This window comes from Rhincodon typus, chromosome 8 (genome assembly GCF_021869965.1).
Source record: "Rhincodon typus isolate 14 chromosome 8, sRhiTyp1.1, whole genome shotgun sequence".
Classification (NCBI taxonomy): Eukaryota; Metazoa; Chordata; class Chondrichthyes; order Orectolobiformes; family Rhincodontidae; genus Rhincodon; species Rhincodon typus.
In genome coordinates this window covers 1,881,639-1,897,370 of record NC_063339.1, presented here as the reverse complement: position 1 = coordinate 1,897,370, position 15,732 = coordinate 1,881,639, and the positions used below count along the sequence as shown (strand labels likewise).

General features: G+C 43.1%; 1 protein-coding gene across 8 annotated transcripts in view; it reads right to left on the bottom strand.

Annotated features, from left to right (window-relative positions):
- LOC109922496 (autophagy-related protein 2 homolog B) overlaps positions 1-15,732 on the bottom strand; it is a 97,678-nt gene that overhangs the window by 20,626 nt on the left and 61,320 nt on the right. For all 8 annotated transcript variants that reach the window (XM_048600055.1, XM_048600053.1, XM_048600057.1 and 5 more), the window contains 10 exons: positions 13,406-13,611; positions 13,159-13,239; positions 10,735-10,841; positions 8,783-8,875; positions 8,625-8,695; positions 5,010-5,086; positions 4,751-4,921; positions 3,401-3,551; positions 2,693-2,901; positions 1,641-1,867 (listed from right to left, as the gene is read on the bottom strand). In XM_048600055.1, the coding sequence (XP_048456012.1) occupies positions 1,641-1,867; positions 2,693-2,901; positions 3,401-3,551; positions 4,751-4,921; positions 5,010-5,086; positions 8,625-8,695; positions 8,783-8,875; positions 10,735-10,841; positions 13,159-13,239; positions 13,406-13,611 (1,393 nt within the window). The remainder of the gene's footprint in view (positions 1-1,640; positions 1,868-2,692; positions 2,902-3,400; positions 3,552-4,750; positions 4,922-5,009; positions 5,087-8,624; positions 8,696-8,782; positions 8,876-10,734; positions 10,842-13,158; positions 13,240-13,405; positions 13,612-15,732) is intronic.

The following is a 15,732-nucleotide window of genomic DNA, read 5'->3' as shown; positions in this document are numbered from 1 at the left end:
TTAACTGTGACTTCAACATCCAGCGTGGAAAATTGGGTAGCATTTTCCTGGAACCTTCACATATCTGAAACGTTCTCCACTTCAAATAACCACTTCAGGGTTTTACTCAAACACTTCTGGTCTTGGGACCTTTACTAAATTCCTTACTTCCCTGGGGCATTGCTTTATCATAGAATTCCTACAGTGTGGAAACAGGCCCTTCAGCCCAACAAGTCCACATGAGCATCCCATCCCTCTATAACCCACCTAATCTATACATCCCTGAACGCTACAGGCAATTTACTATGGCCAATCCACCTAGCCTGCACATCTTTGGACTGTGGGAGGAAATTGGAGAAAACCCACAAAGAGATGGGGAGAATGTGCAAACTCCACACAGACAGTTGAAATTGAACCTGGGTCCCGGGCGCTGTGAGGCAGCAGTGCTAACCACAGAGCCACTTGGCTGCCCAGGGCAGCAGTGCTAACCACTGAGCCACTGTGCCGCCCGGCTCTTTCGAGGCACTGTAATTGGAATGAGTACACTTTAAATCCTTTAATGAGGATCTATTGGAGGGCAAATCTGGTGCCAGCAGCCACGGTAATTCCAGCTCCAATAGCGTATATTAAAGCTGCTGCAGTTAAAAAGCTCGTAGTTGGATCTTGGGAAAAACCAATCCGGGCTCGCCCGGCAGCTTTGGTGACTCTAGATAACCTCGGGCAGATCGCAAGTCCTCGTGATGGTGACGATGCATTCGAATGTCTGCCCTTGCTTTAAATATCCGTTTTCATCCAATGTCTGCCTAGTACTAATAATAATAACCTTTTTCAAGCTTATGGGTGTTTTCCTTAAACTTTAAGAAAATTCCTTAAGTTTCCCAAAGAAACCTTGATGTCCTAACAGAAATCTTGCTGCATAATTGTTTATCTTGCTCCGCTATACATTCTTCCAAAGTAAATAAAAACGTATTAGTTCTAAAAGCAACTCCTTCAAGTAGTTTTTAAAGAAATCATGATGGCTACAGAAATACCTTCAAGTTAATCAATAAATTCTTCAGAAACAGAAAAATCCCACGTTATTAAATCAGAATTCAAAAGTCCAAACTTAGATGATATTAAAAATACATATAAATCATACAGTCTGCAACAAAGAGACAATGATGGCTGCTGTGTGGATTGGAGCTTGACTGGGGGACAATCCATTGCCTGACTAACATTTGGATTTTAATTGGATATCAACAGGATATTGATGATGTGGACTAGCTAGGCAGGTGCTATGGGAACTCAGCTTGGTAGGTCTCTCAGACGTTGGTCACTTAGATCCCAATATCAGATCGGACCGCTATGGCTGTTAACTTTTTTTTATGTTTTAGAGCTGCCACTAGGATTTCAAGGTTGGGGTAATTCTAGTCAGTATTTTTCATCCTTTGAATTGTGCAAAAAATCTAAAATAATTTTACTCCTGTAAAATGTTCTGGAATTCAAAATTTGGAGAGATCACTTTCAGTGTTGAATCACAAGTGGATACAGACCTGTCACTGCTGATAGGAGTTTGAGCCCATGATAATTTCAAAACTTAAACCACATTGGTCTAGTGTGACTTTCACAAAGCTACCAACACATTAAACACGATCAAGCAAAAGCAATGATAAGAAACGTACGTTATGCTTTTCATGGGAGAACGTGTAGAGAGGGCAGTTCCAAAGTCCCTTCCTCCATACAGGTGCCAGACAACTGAGATCTCCTTCACTACATATCGGGTCTCAGGGACTGGAAGGTGCAGTGGTGATTTGCCAGTGTCCAGCTTCTTGACCGGTTGTGTGAAGTAGTCATCTTTGATGAGGATCGGTCCAGAATTCAGCATCCTCACTACAGGCTCAGTCTCTCTCTGCCAGAAAGACAAATAACTCCTTTAAAAACTTCAGGCATTTTCATCTAGATGGGTAGCAGATACATGGTAACACCACCACCTGCAAGCTGTCATCCAAGCCATCCAACATTGTGACTTGGAAATATAATCGCCGTTCCTTCTGCGCTTCCGAGTCAAAATCCTGGAACACCCTCCCTAAGGGGCATTGCGGGTCTACCTACAGTACATGAACTGCAGCGGTTCAAGGCAGCTCACCCCCACCTTCTAAAGGGCAACGAGGGACAGGCACTAAAAGCTGGTCCAGCCAGCAACACCCATGTTCCATGAATGAATAAAATAAATTTCAGCTGGAGTTACTTCATGGTCATCAGGAACATGAATACTACTGTGGATTCCTGCCCCCCTAACCCCACCCCAACCCCCATCTTCAATTGCAGCATTCCCCCCCTAAAGCTGCTCAAGCTGATGTCAGTTAGGAAAGACTTGTATTTCAATAAGTTCAGGATGCTGCAAAGGGTTGTACAATCAATTAAGCATTTTCAACGTGCCATCATTGTTGGGTCAATATAGAGAACCGCGGCAGCCACTTGTTTCAAACATTTGCTCACGAGATGTGAGCTGGCTATGTCGGCATTCTTTTGCTTATTCTTAATTGGCCTTGAGTAGGTGATAGTGAGTGGTTTTCCTGAACTGTGTATAAAAATGAACTGTAGATGCTGGAAATCTGAAACAAAAAAACCAGAAATTGCTGGAGAAACTTAGCAGGTCTGGTAGCATACCTTAGATATTCCTTTACATATCAGGAGCTCCTCGCAGCGATTTTTTCTCTCTTTCAGCACTTACCATGATCGCCATCTTTGGTGCTTCTAGGATACAGAAGTCCTCACTCTCGGGTTGCTCGCTGGGCAAGGAGGGGTAGGCTGCATGATGCTCAGGAAAGATCATGGTGGAACTTGGGCTCTGCTCCTGTGAAGAACTTCCACTCTCATCGGGGAAGAGGAACAGGTCAGACCGAGTTGGCTCGCGCTCTTGAATGAGGTCATCATAGATCCCTAAAGGTGGGGAAAGGAGATCAATGAAATTCATCCTTCCTGAGCTACCTTGAAAGATTAAAAAAAAAAGGTCAAGATAAGATGACTGGTCTTCGTTTCAGGTGATCATTATTAAAATAGTAAAACAAGGTGTTGTATAGATGTGTTTCTAACAAAGTTTCATACAGTCACGTGAGGAGATACGAGGATAGGTAACTGATCCATGAGGCCAGTTTTAAGGGGTAAGAGGTAGTGGGTTTAGGAAGGGTATTGCAGAGCAAGGGCAGGTGACTGCAACGTGGCTAATTGAAGATATACAACGGCTCAGAACTGGAGTAACAGAAAGATCTCAAGTGTTTGTGGGTTTGGAAGATGTTATAAAGAGAGCGGGTTAAAGAGGTAAGTTATAAGAAGTATCATAAAAGAACTCAGTTTACAGCTGACTAAACCCAGTACCTCTTCCTGTTTAATGATTAGCACGCACAGCTTTTCATTTGAGTCATCTGCTTTCTCCACTCACCATTTGACTGCTGCGAGGCTTGAGTAGTAGGAGGTGAAGATGGTGGGATATCCATCTCTTCCATCGCATCAATCATCAGGTCCCGTAGGAGCTTCTGCTCGGCTTCAGCAAGGCCGGAGGTTCGGCAAGGAGCACTGTCACCTGAACCAGCCTGAGTAAGAGACATTGCTATAGTCAATCCATCAGAGCAACAGAATGGCAAAGGTTTACTGAGGTCAATGTGATATGAGGCAAGTGTGCTTTACAGGTGGGGGATGAGGGCAGTGAAAGAGAACAGGTAACTGTGGACTTGCGGTTCCCAAACTTTGGCCCCACTGGAAGTTTCCTCATCTCATGTCTGGGTCTGTTATACACTTGATCACTGTGATCAATCAATAACTCTGTAATCATTCTTTTGTTGGTTCTATGGCTTTACAGACACACACTGGACCTGCTCACTGATAGCCAGTTTGAATTACGCCACAGTCAGTTAGCTCCTGACCCCTTTATTTAAAAGAGCTGAATTCCAGAAGTGACGTGAAAGAGGCAGCTTTTGACAACAAGGTTGTTTTTGACCAAGATGACATCAGCATTCCGAGCAAAACTAGAGTTAGTGGAAGTCAGGGAAAACTCTCCACTGGTTTCAATCATACCTAGCACATAGGAAGACAGTCAAGGTTGTTGATGTCACTCATCTGAGGTCCAGGATATCCTGCAGGAGTTCCTCAGGATAGTGCGCTAGGCCCAACCATCTTCAGCTTTTCATCAGTGACATTTACTCCATTGAAACTTCAAAAATGGAGATTTTCATTGATGATTGCAGTCTACATTCACTCCTTCTGCCACTAACACTCAGAGTCAGCAGTGTGTACAATCTACAACATGCACTGCAGAAATTCACCATGGTTCCATACAAACACATGACTACTTCCATCAAGAAGGACAAAGGCAAGAAATTCATGGGAACACCACCAGTTGCAAGCTTCCCTCCAAATCACTCATCATTCCTAATTTTGGAAGTATATCATTACTCCTTCATTGCTGCTTGGTCAAAATACTGGAACTCCATCCCCAGTAGCATTGTGGACCTACACCAAATGTACTGTCGCAGTTCAAGAAGGCAGCTCACCACCACCTTCTCATGGGCAACTCAGAACGAGCAATACAAAACCAAAAGAAATTCTAATTTATCAAACCAGGTTTCAGTCTGGGATGTGACTTGTCTGTCATAACAATATCAGCTAGATTCCTATGAATAAGCTAGCTTGCTCAAAAGCTTGAAGAGGGATGGATAATAAATTCTGACTTAGTTAGCAATTCCAAACCTCATGAATGAATTAAAAGGAATGATTGTAAATATATTTTGATTACCCTGCTTCTCTGAGCTGCTGTTCCTGGAGCAGCCTGGAATTTGCAGGGAGGATGTAGGTCTCCATAACTCGCCACATACTGGATGAGATTCATGAGGGCAGCGCAAGAATCAGAACAGGTCCGGATATGGATGACGTCACTAGTGCATTGAAGTTCAAACCGGGGCTGAAACTGACAGAGCGGTAAAGTTCATTGGAGAACCCAATCAGTATGAACAATCTGACACAGGAACAATCAAAATGCCTAAAATCTCCCTCACCAGCTCTGCTTCTGCAGTCTGCTTTGACGCAGTTATTCGAAACTCCAGTAACCCCATGTCCAAGACACGCACATAATCTGAAATAAATAATTTGCACTGATTGATCCTGGTGAACAGATTTTGTCTTTCAGAGTAAGACACGGACAATTACTCAATAAAAAGCTGTAAAAGTCAACAAAAATCTATCAGCAACCAATTTCCCTGTGGTCTTCATGCCTGTCCCCCACTCCTCTCAAAGTACTGCACAGGAGGCTGCTAAATAAGATAAAAGCCCACGGAGTTAGAGGCAAGATACTGGCACGGAGACAGGATCGGCTAACTGGCAAAAGGCAGAGAGTACGGATCAAGGGTTTTTTTTCAGGATGGCATCCATGACTTGTGGAGTTCCGCAGGGGTCAGTGTTGAGATGATTTGGACGAAGGAACTGAGGGCATTGTTGCTAAGTTTGCAGATGACACAAAAGTAGCTGGAGGGACAGCCTTACTCGGGAGGGTGTAACACTGGACCTCCTCTTAGGAAATGAGGCAGGGCAAGTGTCAGTCGGAGAGCATTTTGGGTCCAATGACCATAACTCTCTTAGTTTTAACATAGTTATGGAAAAAGATAGGACAGTTTCACAGGTTAAGGTGCTAAACTGGAGCAGGGCCAACTTGGGGCCATTAGGCAGGATCTAGCAGAGGTCGATCGGGTGAGTCTGTTTGAAGGAAAAGGAATGACTGTCAAATGGGAAGCTTTTAAAAGTGTCTTATCAAGAGTCCAGGGACAGTATATCCTTGTTGGGGTGAAGGGAAAAGCTGGCAGGTTTAGAGATTCCTGGCTGATGAGGAATATTGAGGCTCTGGTCAGGAAAAAGAAGAAGGCATACATTGGGTTTAAGCTCTCAAGCTCAAGTGAATCCTTAGATGACGATAAAAAGTGTAGGAACACACTTAAGAGGGAAACCAAAAGAGCAAAAACAAGGTATGAGATGGATCAGACTAAAGAGAAGGTTAAAGAAAATCCCAAGAGGTTCTATAGCTATGTTAAGAGTAAAAGGGTGGCTAGGGAGAGAATAGGTCCACTTAAAGACCAGCATGGTCGTCTATGTGTGAAACCATAGGAGATGGGGGAGATTTTTTAAAATGAATATTTCTCCTCAGGGTTTACGGAGGAGAGAATCACAGATGCTTAGGAAATAAGGGAAACAAGTGGGGATGTTTTGGACCGCATACACATTACCAGAGAGGAGGTGTTTGCAGCCTTAAAGCAGATTAAGGTGGGTAAATCCTTTGGGCCTGATCAAGTCCATCCTTGGACATTATGGGAGGCTAGGGAAGAAACTGCAGAGGCCCTTGCAGAGATTTTTGCTTCATCTTTAGCCACTGGCGAAGTTCTGGAAGACTGGAAGGTGGCTAATGTTGTTCCATTGTTTAAGAAAGGTAGCAAAGACAAGCCAGGGACTATAGGCCAGTGAGCCTGACATCAGTGGTAGGCAAGTTATTGGAGAGGATACTGAGGGACAGGATCAACCAACATCTGGATAGTCATTGTCTGACTCGGGATAGTCAGCATGGATTTGTGCGCAGGAATTCATGTCTGACAAATCTTTGAGTTATTCGAAGAGGTAACCAAGAGGATGGCCGAGGGTAGGGCAGCGGATATTGTCTGTATGGACTTTAGCAAGACCTTTGACAAGGTCCCGCACGGCAAGCTAGTCACAAAGGTTAGGTCGCATGGGATCCAGGGAGAGCAAGTTAATTGGATTCACAATTGGCTCAATGATAGGAAGCAGAGGGTGATGGTTGAAGGTTGTTTCTCGGACTGGAGGCCTGTGACTAGTGGTGTGCCACAGGGGTCGGTGCGGGGACTTTTGTTATTTGTTATTTACATAAATGATCTGGACGTGGATGTACAAGGCATGATTAGTCAGTTTGTGGATGATACAAAATTAGGAGGTATTGTTGATAGCGAGGAAGGTTATCAAAAATTACAGAGGGATCTTGATCAAATGGGTAAGTGGGCTGAGGATTGGCAAGTGCAGTTCAATGCAGATAAGTGTGAGGTGTTGCCCTTTGGAAAGTGACTTATACAGTAAATGGTAACGTCCTGAGGAGGGTTGTGGAACAGAGGGACCTACGAGTACAAGTACATAGTTCATTGAAAGTGGCGTCACAAGTAGACAGGGTGGTGAAGAAGGCATTTAGCCTGCTGGCCTTCATTGCTCGAAGCACTGAGTATAGGAGTTGGGATGTTATGTTACAAAGTCGTTGGTGAGGCCACACTTGGAGTATTGTGTACAGTTTTGGTCACCCTGTTACAGTAAAGTCATAGTTAAACTGGAAAGTGTGCAAAGAAGGTTTACGAGGATGTTGCCAGGACTAGTAGGCCGGAGTTATAGGGAGAGGTTGGCTAGGATAGGACTTTATTCCTTGAAACCTAGGAGAATGAGGGGTGACCTTATTGAGGTGTATAAAATCATGAGGGGCATAGATAGGATGAATACATGCAGTCTTTTCCCCAGGAATGGGGAATTGAAAACTAGAAGGCATAGGTTTAATGTGAGAGGGGAAAGATTTAAGAAGGACCTCAGGGGCAACCTCTTCATACAGAGTGGTGCATATACAGAATGGGCTGCCAGAGAAAGTGGTTGAGGCAGGTACAATAGCAACATTTAAAAAACATTTGGATAAGTGCATGGATGGGAAGGGTTTAGAGGGATATGGACCAAATGTAGGCAATTGGAATTAGCTTAGTGGGTACCATGGTCAGCATGGAGCAGTTTAGGCCGAATGGCTGTTTCCATGCTGGATTACTCTGTGACTCTATGACAGGTAGTGTTAAGGAAATGGGGAGGCTGCAGGAGGACTTGTACATGCTAGGAGAGTGGGCAAAGACATGGCAAATAGAATACAATGAGGAAAAAATGTGAGGTTATGCACTTTGTTTAGAAGGATGAGGGGAGATCTCATTGAAACTTACAAAATACTGAGAGGTCTAGATAGAGTGGAAATGGAGAAGGTGTTTCTACTAACAGGAGAGACTAGTACCTGTGGGCACAGCCTCAGAGTGAAGTTATGGCTCTAAAACTGCAATAAAGAGGAATTTCTTCAGCCAAAAGGTGGTGAATCCGTGGAACTCATCGCCACAGAAGGCTGAGAAGACCAGGTCATTGAGTACATTTAAGACTGAGATAGATAGGTTTTTGATTATCAAGGGGATCAAGGGTTACAGGGAGAAAGCATGAGAATGGGGTTGAGGAACTTATCAGCCATGATTGAATGGCAGAGAGACTCGATGGGCCGAATGGCCTAATTTCTGCTCCTATGTCTCATGGTCTTATGAGTGTATTTAAGACAGAAGTACATAGGTTCTTGATTAGTAAGGGGATGAAGGGTTACAGGAAGAAGGCAGCAGAATAGGGTTGAGAAATATATCAACGATGATCAAATGGTACAGCAAACTTGATGGGCCGAATGGCCTTAATTTGTTCACAAATGTTATGGCCTTATGGTCTCCTGAAACAAAGCAGACTCTTGCTGGGGTACGGGTCCCCCTTCTCTATGAAGACCCTTTCCCTTTAATACCTTAGGTGACTGAACACATCCCCTTTAATGCTAGACATAAACACAATCTCACCTTTCTTTAAATTTACTGCAGATAGATTACATTTTTCAGACAAGTACAATGCAGCATCATCGATAATAATTCTGGAAAATGAAAGAGAGTTTTTATTACAATAGGTAATTAGCAGAAAGAGGAAGTGGTTATTATATCTCAAAGGAGTCAATCCTTACCTGAGTGTGGAGCAATACTTGTCCAGAACAATGTTACTAGATATTGTGAAGGTTTCAACAGTGACTAGTGCTCGAACTGGTAAATACTGTGGCCTGTAAAACAGACACAATCACACATATTTTAGGTGTCAACCACATCAGCTATTCCAACTCATTCTTTCTCAGGTCTTCAAAACAGTCAAACATGGGATGGGGTGGCGATGGCCTACTGATATCATTGCTGGACTGTTAATCCAGAGACCCAGATAATGTTCTGGGGATCTGGGGTCCAACCCTGCCATGGCAAATGGTGGAACTTGAATTCAAAAAATATCTAGAATGGGGTTAAATCTAATGATGACTGTGAATCCATTGTCGATTGTCAGGAAAAACCCATCTGGTTGGCTAATGTCCTTTAGGGAAGGAAACTGCCATCCTGACCTGGTCTGGCCTACATGTGACTCCAGACCTAGAGCAATGTGGTTGATTTTTATTGCCCAGAGGGCAGTTAAGTGCTGCCTAGCCAGCAATGCCCTCATCCCGTGAATGAGTAAAGGATATATCAGTCATTCATCCTCCTTTCAAGATTTTCAAAACTTCCGCATGACATCAACTACCCTATTTTCTTTCCTACGCTTTCAGCTTCAGCCACGTTCATCGTTTGAAACTTCAGCTGATCAATTCCAAAAGAACAACCACCTGAAATTCTGAGTATGACATTAATCCAGTTCCAGGCCTTACTCCTGGGACAAGGAACCTGATGGAGCCTTTGCTGAAAAAGCCTCTTTAGAGGTATAACTGGCGAAAACTGACCTTACTCTTTCTTACCATGATTTCCTACTCAGTACAAATGGTTACCAGGATACACCCACATGTGCAATCAATGATGATGGAACTAATGGACAGGTACCAGTTTTACCGAGGGTTGTGCAGCAACTTGTAGGAACATGAACCCTAACTTGTGCTGTACATGTTTGTCACTGCATTATAAAGGGAGCTTTATCCTGTATTTAATCCTGTGCTGTACCTACCCTGGGAGTGTTTGATGGGGGCAGTGTACAGAGTTTTATGCTGTATTTAACCTCATGCTGTATCTGATCCTGGAGTGTTTGATGTAAGTTTGTGTGAAGTCTTGTTGTACATCCCCATAATAATGTATTCAACAGAATAAATAGTGAGAAATCTTGTGCTGCGAAGAAGAATAAAAGCATGGACTATTTTCTAAATGGGGAGAAAATTCAGAAGTCTGAAGTGCAAAGAGACTTGGGAGTTCTAGTCCAGGATTCTCTTAAAGTAAACTTGCATGCTGAGTCAGTAGTCAGGAAGGCAAATGCAATGTTGGCATTTATTTTGAGAAGACTTGAATATAAAAGCAGGGATGTACTACTGAGGCTTTATAAGGGTCTGGTCGAGCCACATTTAGAGTATTGTGTGAAGTTTTGGGCCCCATATCTCAGGAAGAATGTACAGGCCCTGGAGTGGGTTCAGAGGAGGTTCGCAAGAATGGCCCCAGGAATAGAAAGCTTAATATATGAGGAACGTTTGAGGACTCTGGGAGTACACTCATTAGAGTTTAGAAGGATAAGGGGTATCTAATTGAAACTTACAGAATACCGAGGGGTCTGGATAGAGTGGAAATGGAGAAGGTGTTTCCACTAACAGGAGAGACTAGGACCTGTGGGCACAGCCTCAGAGCGAAGTTATGGCTCTAAAACTGCAACAAAGAGGAATTTCTTCAGCCAAAAGGTGGTGAATCTGTGGAACTCATCGCCACAGAGGGCTGTGGAGGACAAGTCATCGAGTACATTTAAGACTGAGATAGATAGGTTCTTGATTATCAAGGGGATCAAGGGTTACAGGGAGAAAGCAGGAGAATGGGGTTGAGGAACTTATCAGCCATGATTGCACGGCGGAGCAGACTCGATGGGCCGAACGGCCTAATTTCTGCTCCTACATCTTAAGAAGTTGTTTACCTGTAATCCAGGGCACAGCTCCAGAGATGCAGGTGGAAGGTGGTTTCATTTGCTGGGTGGGCATAACCCAAAACTGGTTCATCAGCAATATTCAGGAAATCCACAAACTGTAGGAAGGGAAGAAAGCAATTAATCCGACAGAGGTTCATTAAACAGGTTCTGAACCCAATGTAAATCTAGCATGGTCACAAGGCTAAATTAACAGCACAATGTCAAGTTTACATTGACCATGCAGCCCCTTCTCAAAAATAAATGAATGATCTAATCAGATCAGAACTAGTTGGGTACATGAGCCAAGGGAACATTCTAACTGTAAGACGTTGTCAAATACAGCATCAGTAAGAGGCCATTTCCCTTCTGGTCTCCTGAGTTCCTACTGCTGACATCTCCTTCTGGCCAAGTGCTGAGTAGAAGCCAGTTGCAAGTTGGCAGATACCAATCTGTTCCTTTTTGGAATGTCAGAGCAGCACTGGCAGAAACAGGATACTTGTGCTTCCTTCTGTGTCTTGACAAAGTATGGAAAGAAGTGCTGGAACTTCAATGCTCTCTCTAAGATAAAGAGTGCCTAGCGAGAGACTTTTTACAGTATGTGAAGTTAGTGAAATAGACAGCTGAAATACTTTTAACTATCCTACAGAGGGATCGTGTAACATTTGATGATATTAAGGGATAGGGGTACAGTGTGGGAAAATGGTGTCAAGGTGAAAATCAGCTATGACCCATCTGAATGACAAAGGAAGCTCGAGTGGCCAAATGATCTAGTCCTGCTCCTACTTTCTATGCCCCTCTCAGAAGCAAGGAGGTCAAGAGACAGCCCTTATGACCAATACTTTGGAGACCAGAGCTTGAAAATGAAAGAACCACTCAGTAACAGGACATACTTAGTCTTCCTTCTTGAATAAAGAACCTCAGCTATACCCACAGCACTGAATCCCAATGATGGCTCAGGTACACTCAACAACACAGAGCAATTTGTGTAAGGCAGAGCTCTCAATGAAAGGGCAACAAATGCAACAAAAAAAAAACTGGCTTTTCATGACTCTGCTTACACCAGGAAATAGAGTGGAGAAGTCATGCAAGTTTTCCCTTCACCAGCTAAGTTCTATTTCAAAGTGGCTGACCTGTGTGTTGCCTGTACGGAACTCTCAGGTTTGCTTAACTTAAAAGGGAACATTACCTGTGGGTTTTACTTAATTTGCTCATAGAAAATCAAACTGACATATTAAGGAACAATTCACTTTCCTTTGCATTTTACATGGCCAAGAGAAACATTCCCTGTGCTTTAAATTAGAAATTTTAATATTTGCAAGATTTTATTGGTAGATTGGTGGCATATGAGGTTCAATGCGGAGCCAATGCACTTTGATTGGATGAATACAAAGTAAACAGTACAATTGAAGTGCACAAAGCACTGAAGGTGGCAGAACAGGAGAGCAGTGTCCTTGGCTTTATTAATAGGGATGTGGAGTACAAGGGCAAGGAGGTGATAATTCAATTGTTAGACCTCAGCTGGAGTATTGTGTACTGTGGGCACCACATTATTGGAAGGATGTGAATGAATCGCAGATAGCGTACAGTGATTTACAAGAATGGTTCCAGGAATGAGAAACTTTCAGTGATGAGGGTAGATTGAAGACTGTGGGACTGTTCTCCTGGGAAAGGAGAAGGCTGAGAAAGATTTGATGGAAGTTTTCAAAATCACAAAACAACTTGATAGATCAGGTAGGGAGAAGCTGTTTCTGCCCGCAAAACAAACAAGAATGACAGGGTACTGATTTAAAGTGATGCGCAAATGAAGCAACAGCAATGTGAGAAACATTTTTTCACACAGCAAGTAGTTAGGGTGTGGAATGCACTGCCTGGAAATGTGGTTGAGGCAGGTTAACTGAGACATTCAAGAAAGGCATTGGATGATTACTAGGATACAAATCCTGTTCAGGGACATGGGGTAAAGGGAGAAAGAGATAAAGACCGACACTAGGTAACAGAACTGGTACAGGCATGATGCACTGAATTGGCCTCCATCTGCACTATAACAATTCTGTTATTTCAATGCATTAGGAAACAATGAAAACCAAGGCTCATAAAAACTCTCTGGGTTTTCCAATTAAGTATTAAACAAAACTGCAGCTCCAGGGTGCACTAAGCAGAATACAAGCTTGCTTGGTCGCTATTCCCCAAGATACAGTCAAGGGCTGTTAGCTCTTACAAATAACAAAAGGGCTTCTAATCCCTACCCTACACATATTGCAGGGAGTAGCAGTTTGTGTGCACATTCTAGTGAGTAACAGTCCTTGTGTACAAATTAATTTCCCACAACACCTGGTGCTTTCACTTTTGAAACAGTACTTTCAGAATGTGTGTTGATATTCAGCATTACCATGCAGCCTTCAGGCTCCCAATGATAACTGATGTGAAGCTAACCTGCTCGTACCAGCTTCGCCCTGGGGGCACATTGCGATGCTGGAGGGTGGCCCCACGCAACCCGATAGCCACCAGGATCTCCTGAAACAAGAGGGAGAGGAAAATATATCAATGTCAACTGAAAAGTGCCCACTTTGATGTTTACCTTCTCTTTGAACAGCGTGCATTAATATGGCTTTCTTGATGCTATAAAATATTCCAAGACACTACACAGCAGCAGTGACAAACAAAAATTACCATTAGTTACCTTCATGTTGCTCTCGTTTTTGTTGTGATGTACTTTTACTGCAATGGAGAGCATGTTTGGACTTTCTACACCAACTCCCACTGAAGCAGCAGCCTGCTTGGTCAGAGCACCCTCCTCAGACTTGTATATGGTAGGTTCAACCCATGAAGGCTGAGACTTGCTGGGGAGCTTTATATCACCAGGGGCACAGATATCCTCAACTACTCCTGCAAAGGACCAGAGAACAGCATGAGAAAAAACAGAACTAGACTATCACACAGTCCTACACACCCTTTGGTCCAACTTGTCCGTGGAGACCAGACACCCCAATCTGACTTAGTCCCATTTGCCAGCATTTGGCCCATATTCCTATAAACCCATTCTATTCATTTACCCATCCAGATGCCTTTTAAATGTTGTAACTGTACCATGCTCCACCCCTTTCTCTGGCAGCTCATTCCATACACGCACCACCCTGTGTGGAAGAAGTTACCCATCAGGACCTTTTTAAATCTTTCCCTCACATTTATCTAAATTAAACTCCATCTACCACTCCTCAGCCCGATGGCCCGTCTGATCAAGGTCCTGTTGTACCCTGACATAATCTTCACTGTCCACTACACCACCTATTTTGGGGTCATTACTAACCATACCTCCTATATTCACATCCAGAAACCACAAAAAGCAGCATGCACAGGTAACTTTTCCAGGTCCCTTCATTTTCACACAACTTTATATTGCAATGTCTCAAAGCAGTTCCATTATCAACTCTTTCTTACATTAACACTAGCAGCCATTCCTTTTTAGAAATGGCACCAAGGTGACAGAGAGTTCATGTTTTTAAGATGAGTTCACTGGGGAAGAACATCCCATGAAACGGAGTTCTGGGATAGATAAACAAGGATTTGACCTTGACTGAGTGTTGCAAACTGGCACATTCCAAGGTCCAGGAATGCACACTGGGGGTCGCACTAAAGCTTGGGCAGCTGCCGCCAAGGCACACTGTCTGAGGTTTTCCTGATGAAGTTAAATGGGGGTTTGTTCAGTTATTAGACCCTCCCAGTGCCTCAAATGCATGTAAATATAGTCTTGTATGTGTAAAAGATGCCTTTGGTTTCTTTGGATAGAGTCAAACTCCAATGTTTGTTTGTTTGTTTGTTTCCTTGATATGCTAGGGCACAAAAACAAACTGCATTTGTGACTAAGATTTTTTATGAATGAAGTATAATTTTGAAACAAAAAATATCTGGTTGGTGCTACATTAGCCAGGATCCTGGATGGACATTGGATAAGCTCAGCTATTTGGAAAGGAGCAAAGGAGGAGGAATGTGTGCTTACTGTGATGATGATATATTGTTATTATTTCAAAACTTACAGCATTGAGTTTGCTTTGTATTTTTAGAGTATTTCATTAAAATATTTACTTATTTTGTATTGGGCATGTTAAGGAAGAGGGAGATGTAATTTTAGTTCCATATTTTTTGTTCTGACTGTGGTGCTAGATTGTCCAAAGATTTATTTACATGCATCTAAATAGGATCTTTAAAGTCCTTGAGGTGAACAACTCAGTCCACTAGAAATTAATGTGGAAGAGAAAAGTATACTGCTGTTGTTTAGCACTAAGTGTCCAGTATTACAGAATCCACAAGGTCAGCCACTGTGAAATACATTTAAGGAACCTATGTTAAGCAATATAGAACATTACAGCGCAGTACAGGCCCTTCGGCCCTCGATGTTGCGCCGACCTGTGAAACCAATTTGAAGCCCATCTAACCTAAACTATTCCATTATCATCCATATGTTTATCCAATGACCATTTAAATGCCCTTAAAGTTGGCAAGTCTACTATTTTTGCAGGCAGGGCATTCCACGCCCTTACTACTCTCTCAGTAAAGAACCTACCTCTGACATCTGTCCTATATCTATCACCCCTCAATTTAAAGCTACGTCCCCTCGTGCTAGCCACCACCATACGAGGAAAAAGGCTCCCACTGTCCACCCTATCTAATCCTCTGATCATCTTGTATGTCTCTATCAAGTCACCTCTTAACCTTCTTCTCTCTAACGAAAACAGCCTCAAGACCCTCAGCCTTTCCTCATAAGACCTTCCCTCCATACCAGGCAACATCCTGGTAAATCTCCTCTGCACCCTTTCCAGTGCTTCCACATCCTTCCTATAATGCGGTGACCAGAACTGTACGCAATACTCCAAGTGCTGCCGCACCAGAGTTTTGTACCTCATGGCTCCGAAACTCAATCTCTCTACCAATAAAACCTAACATACTGTACGCCTTCTTAACAACGCTATCAACCTGGGTGGCAACTTTCAGTGATCTATGCACATGGAC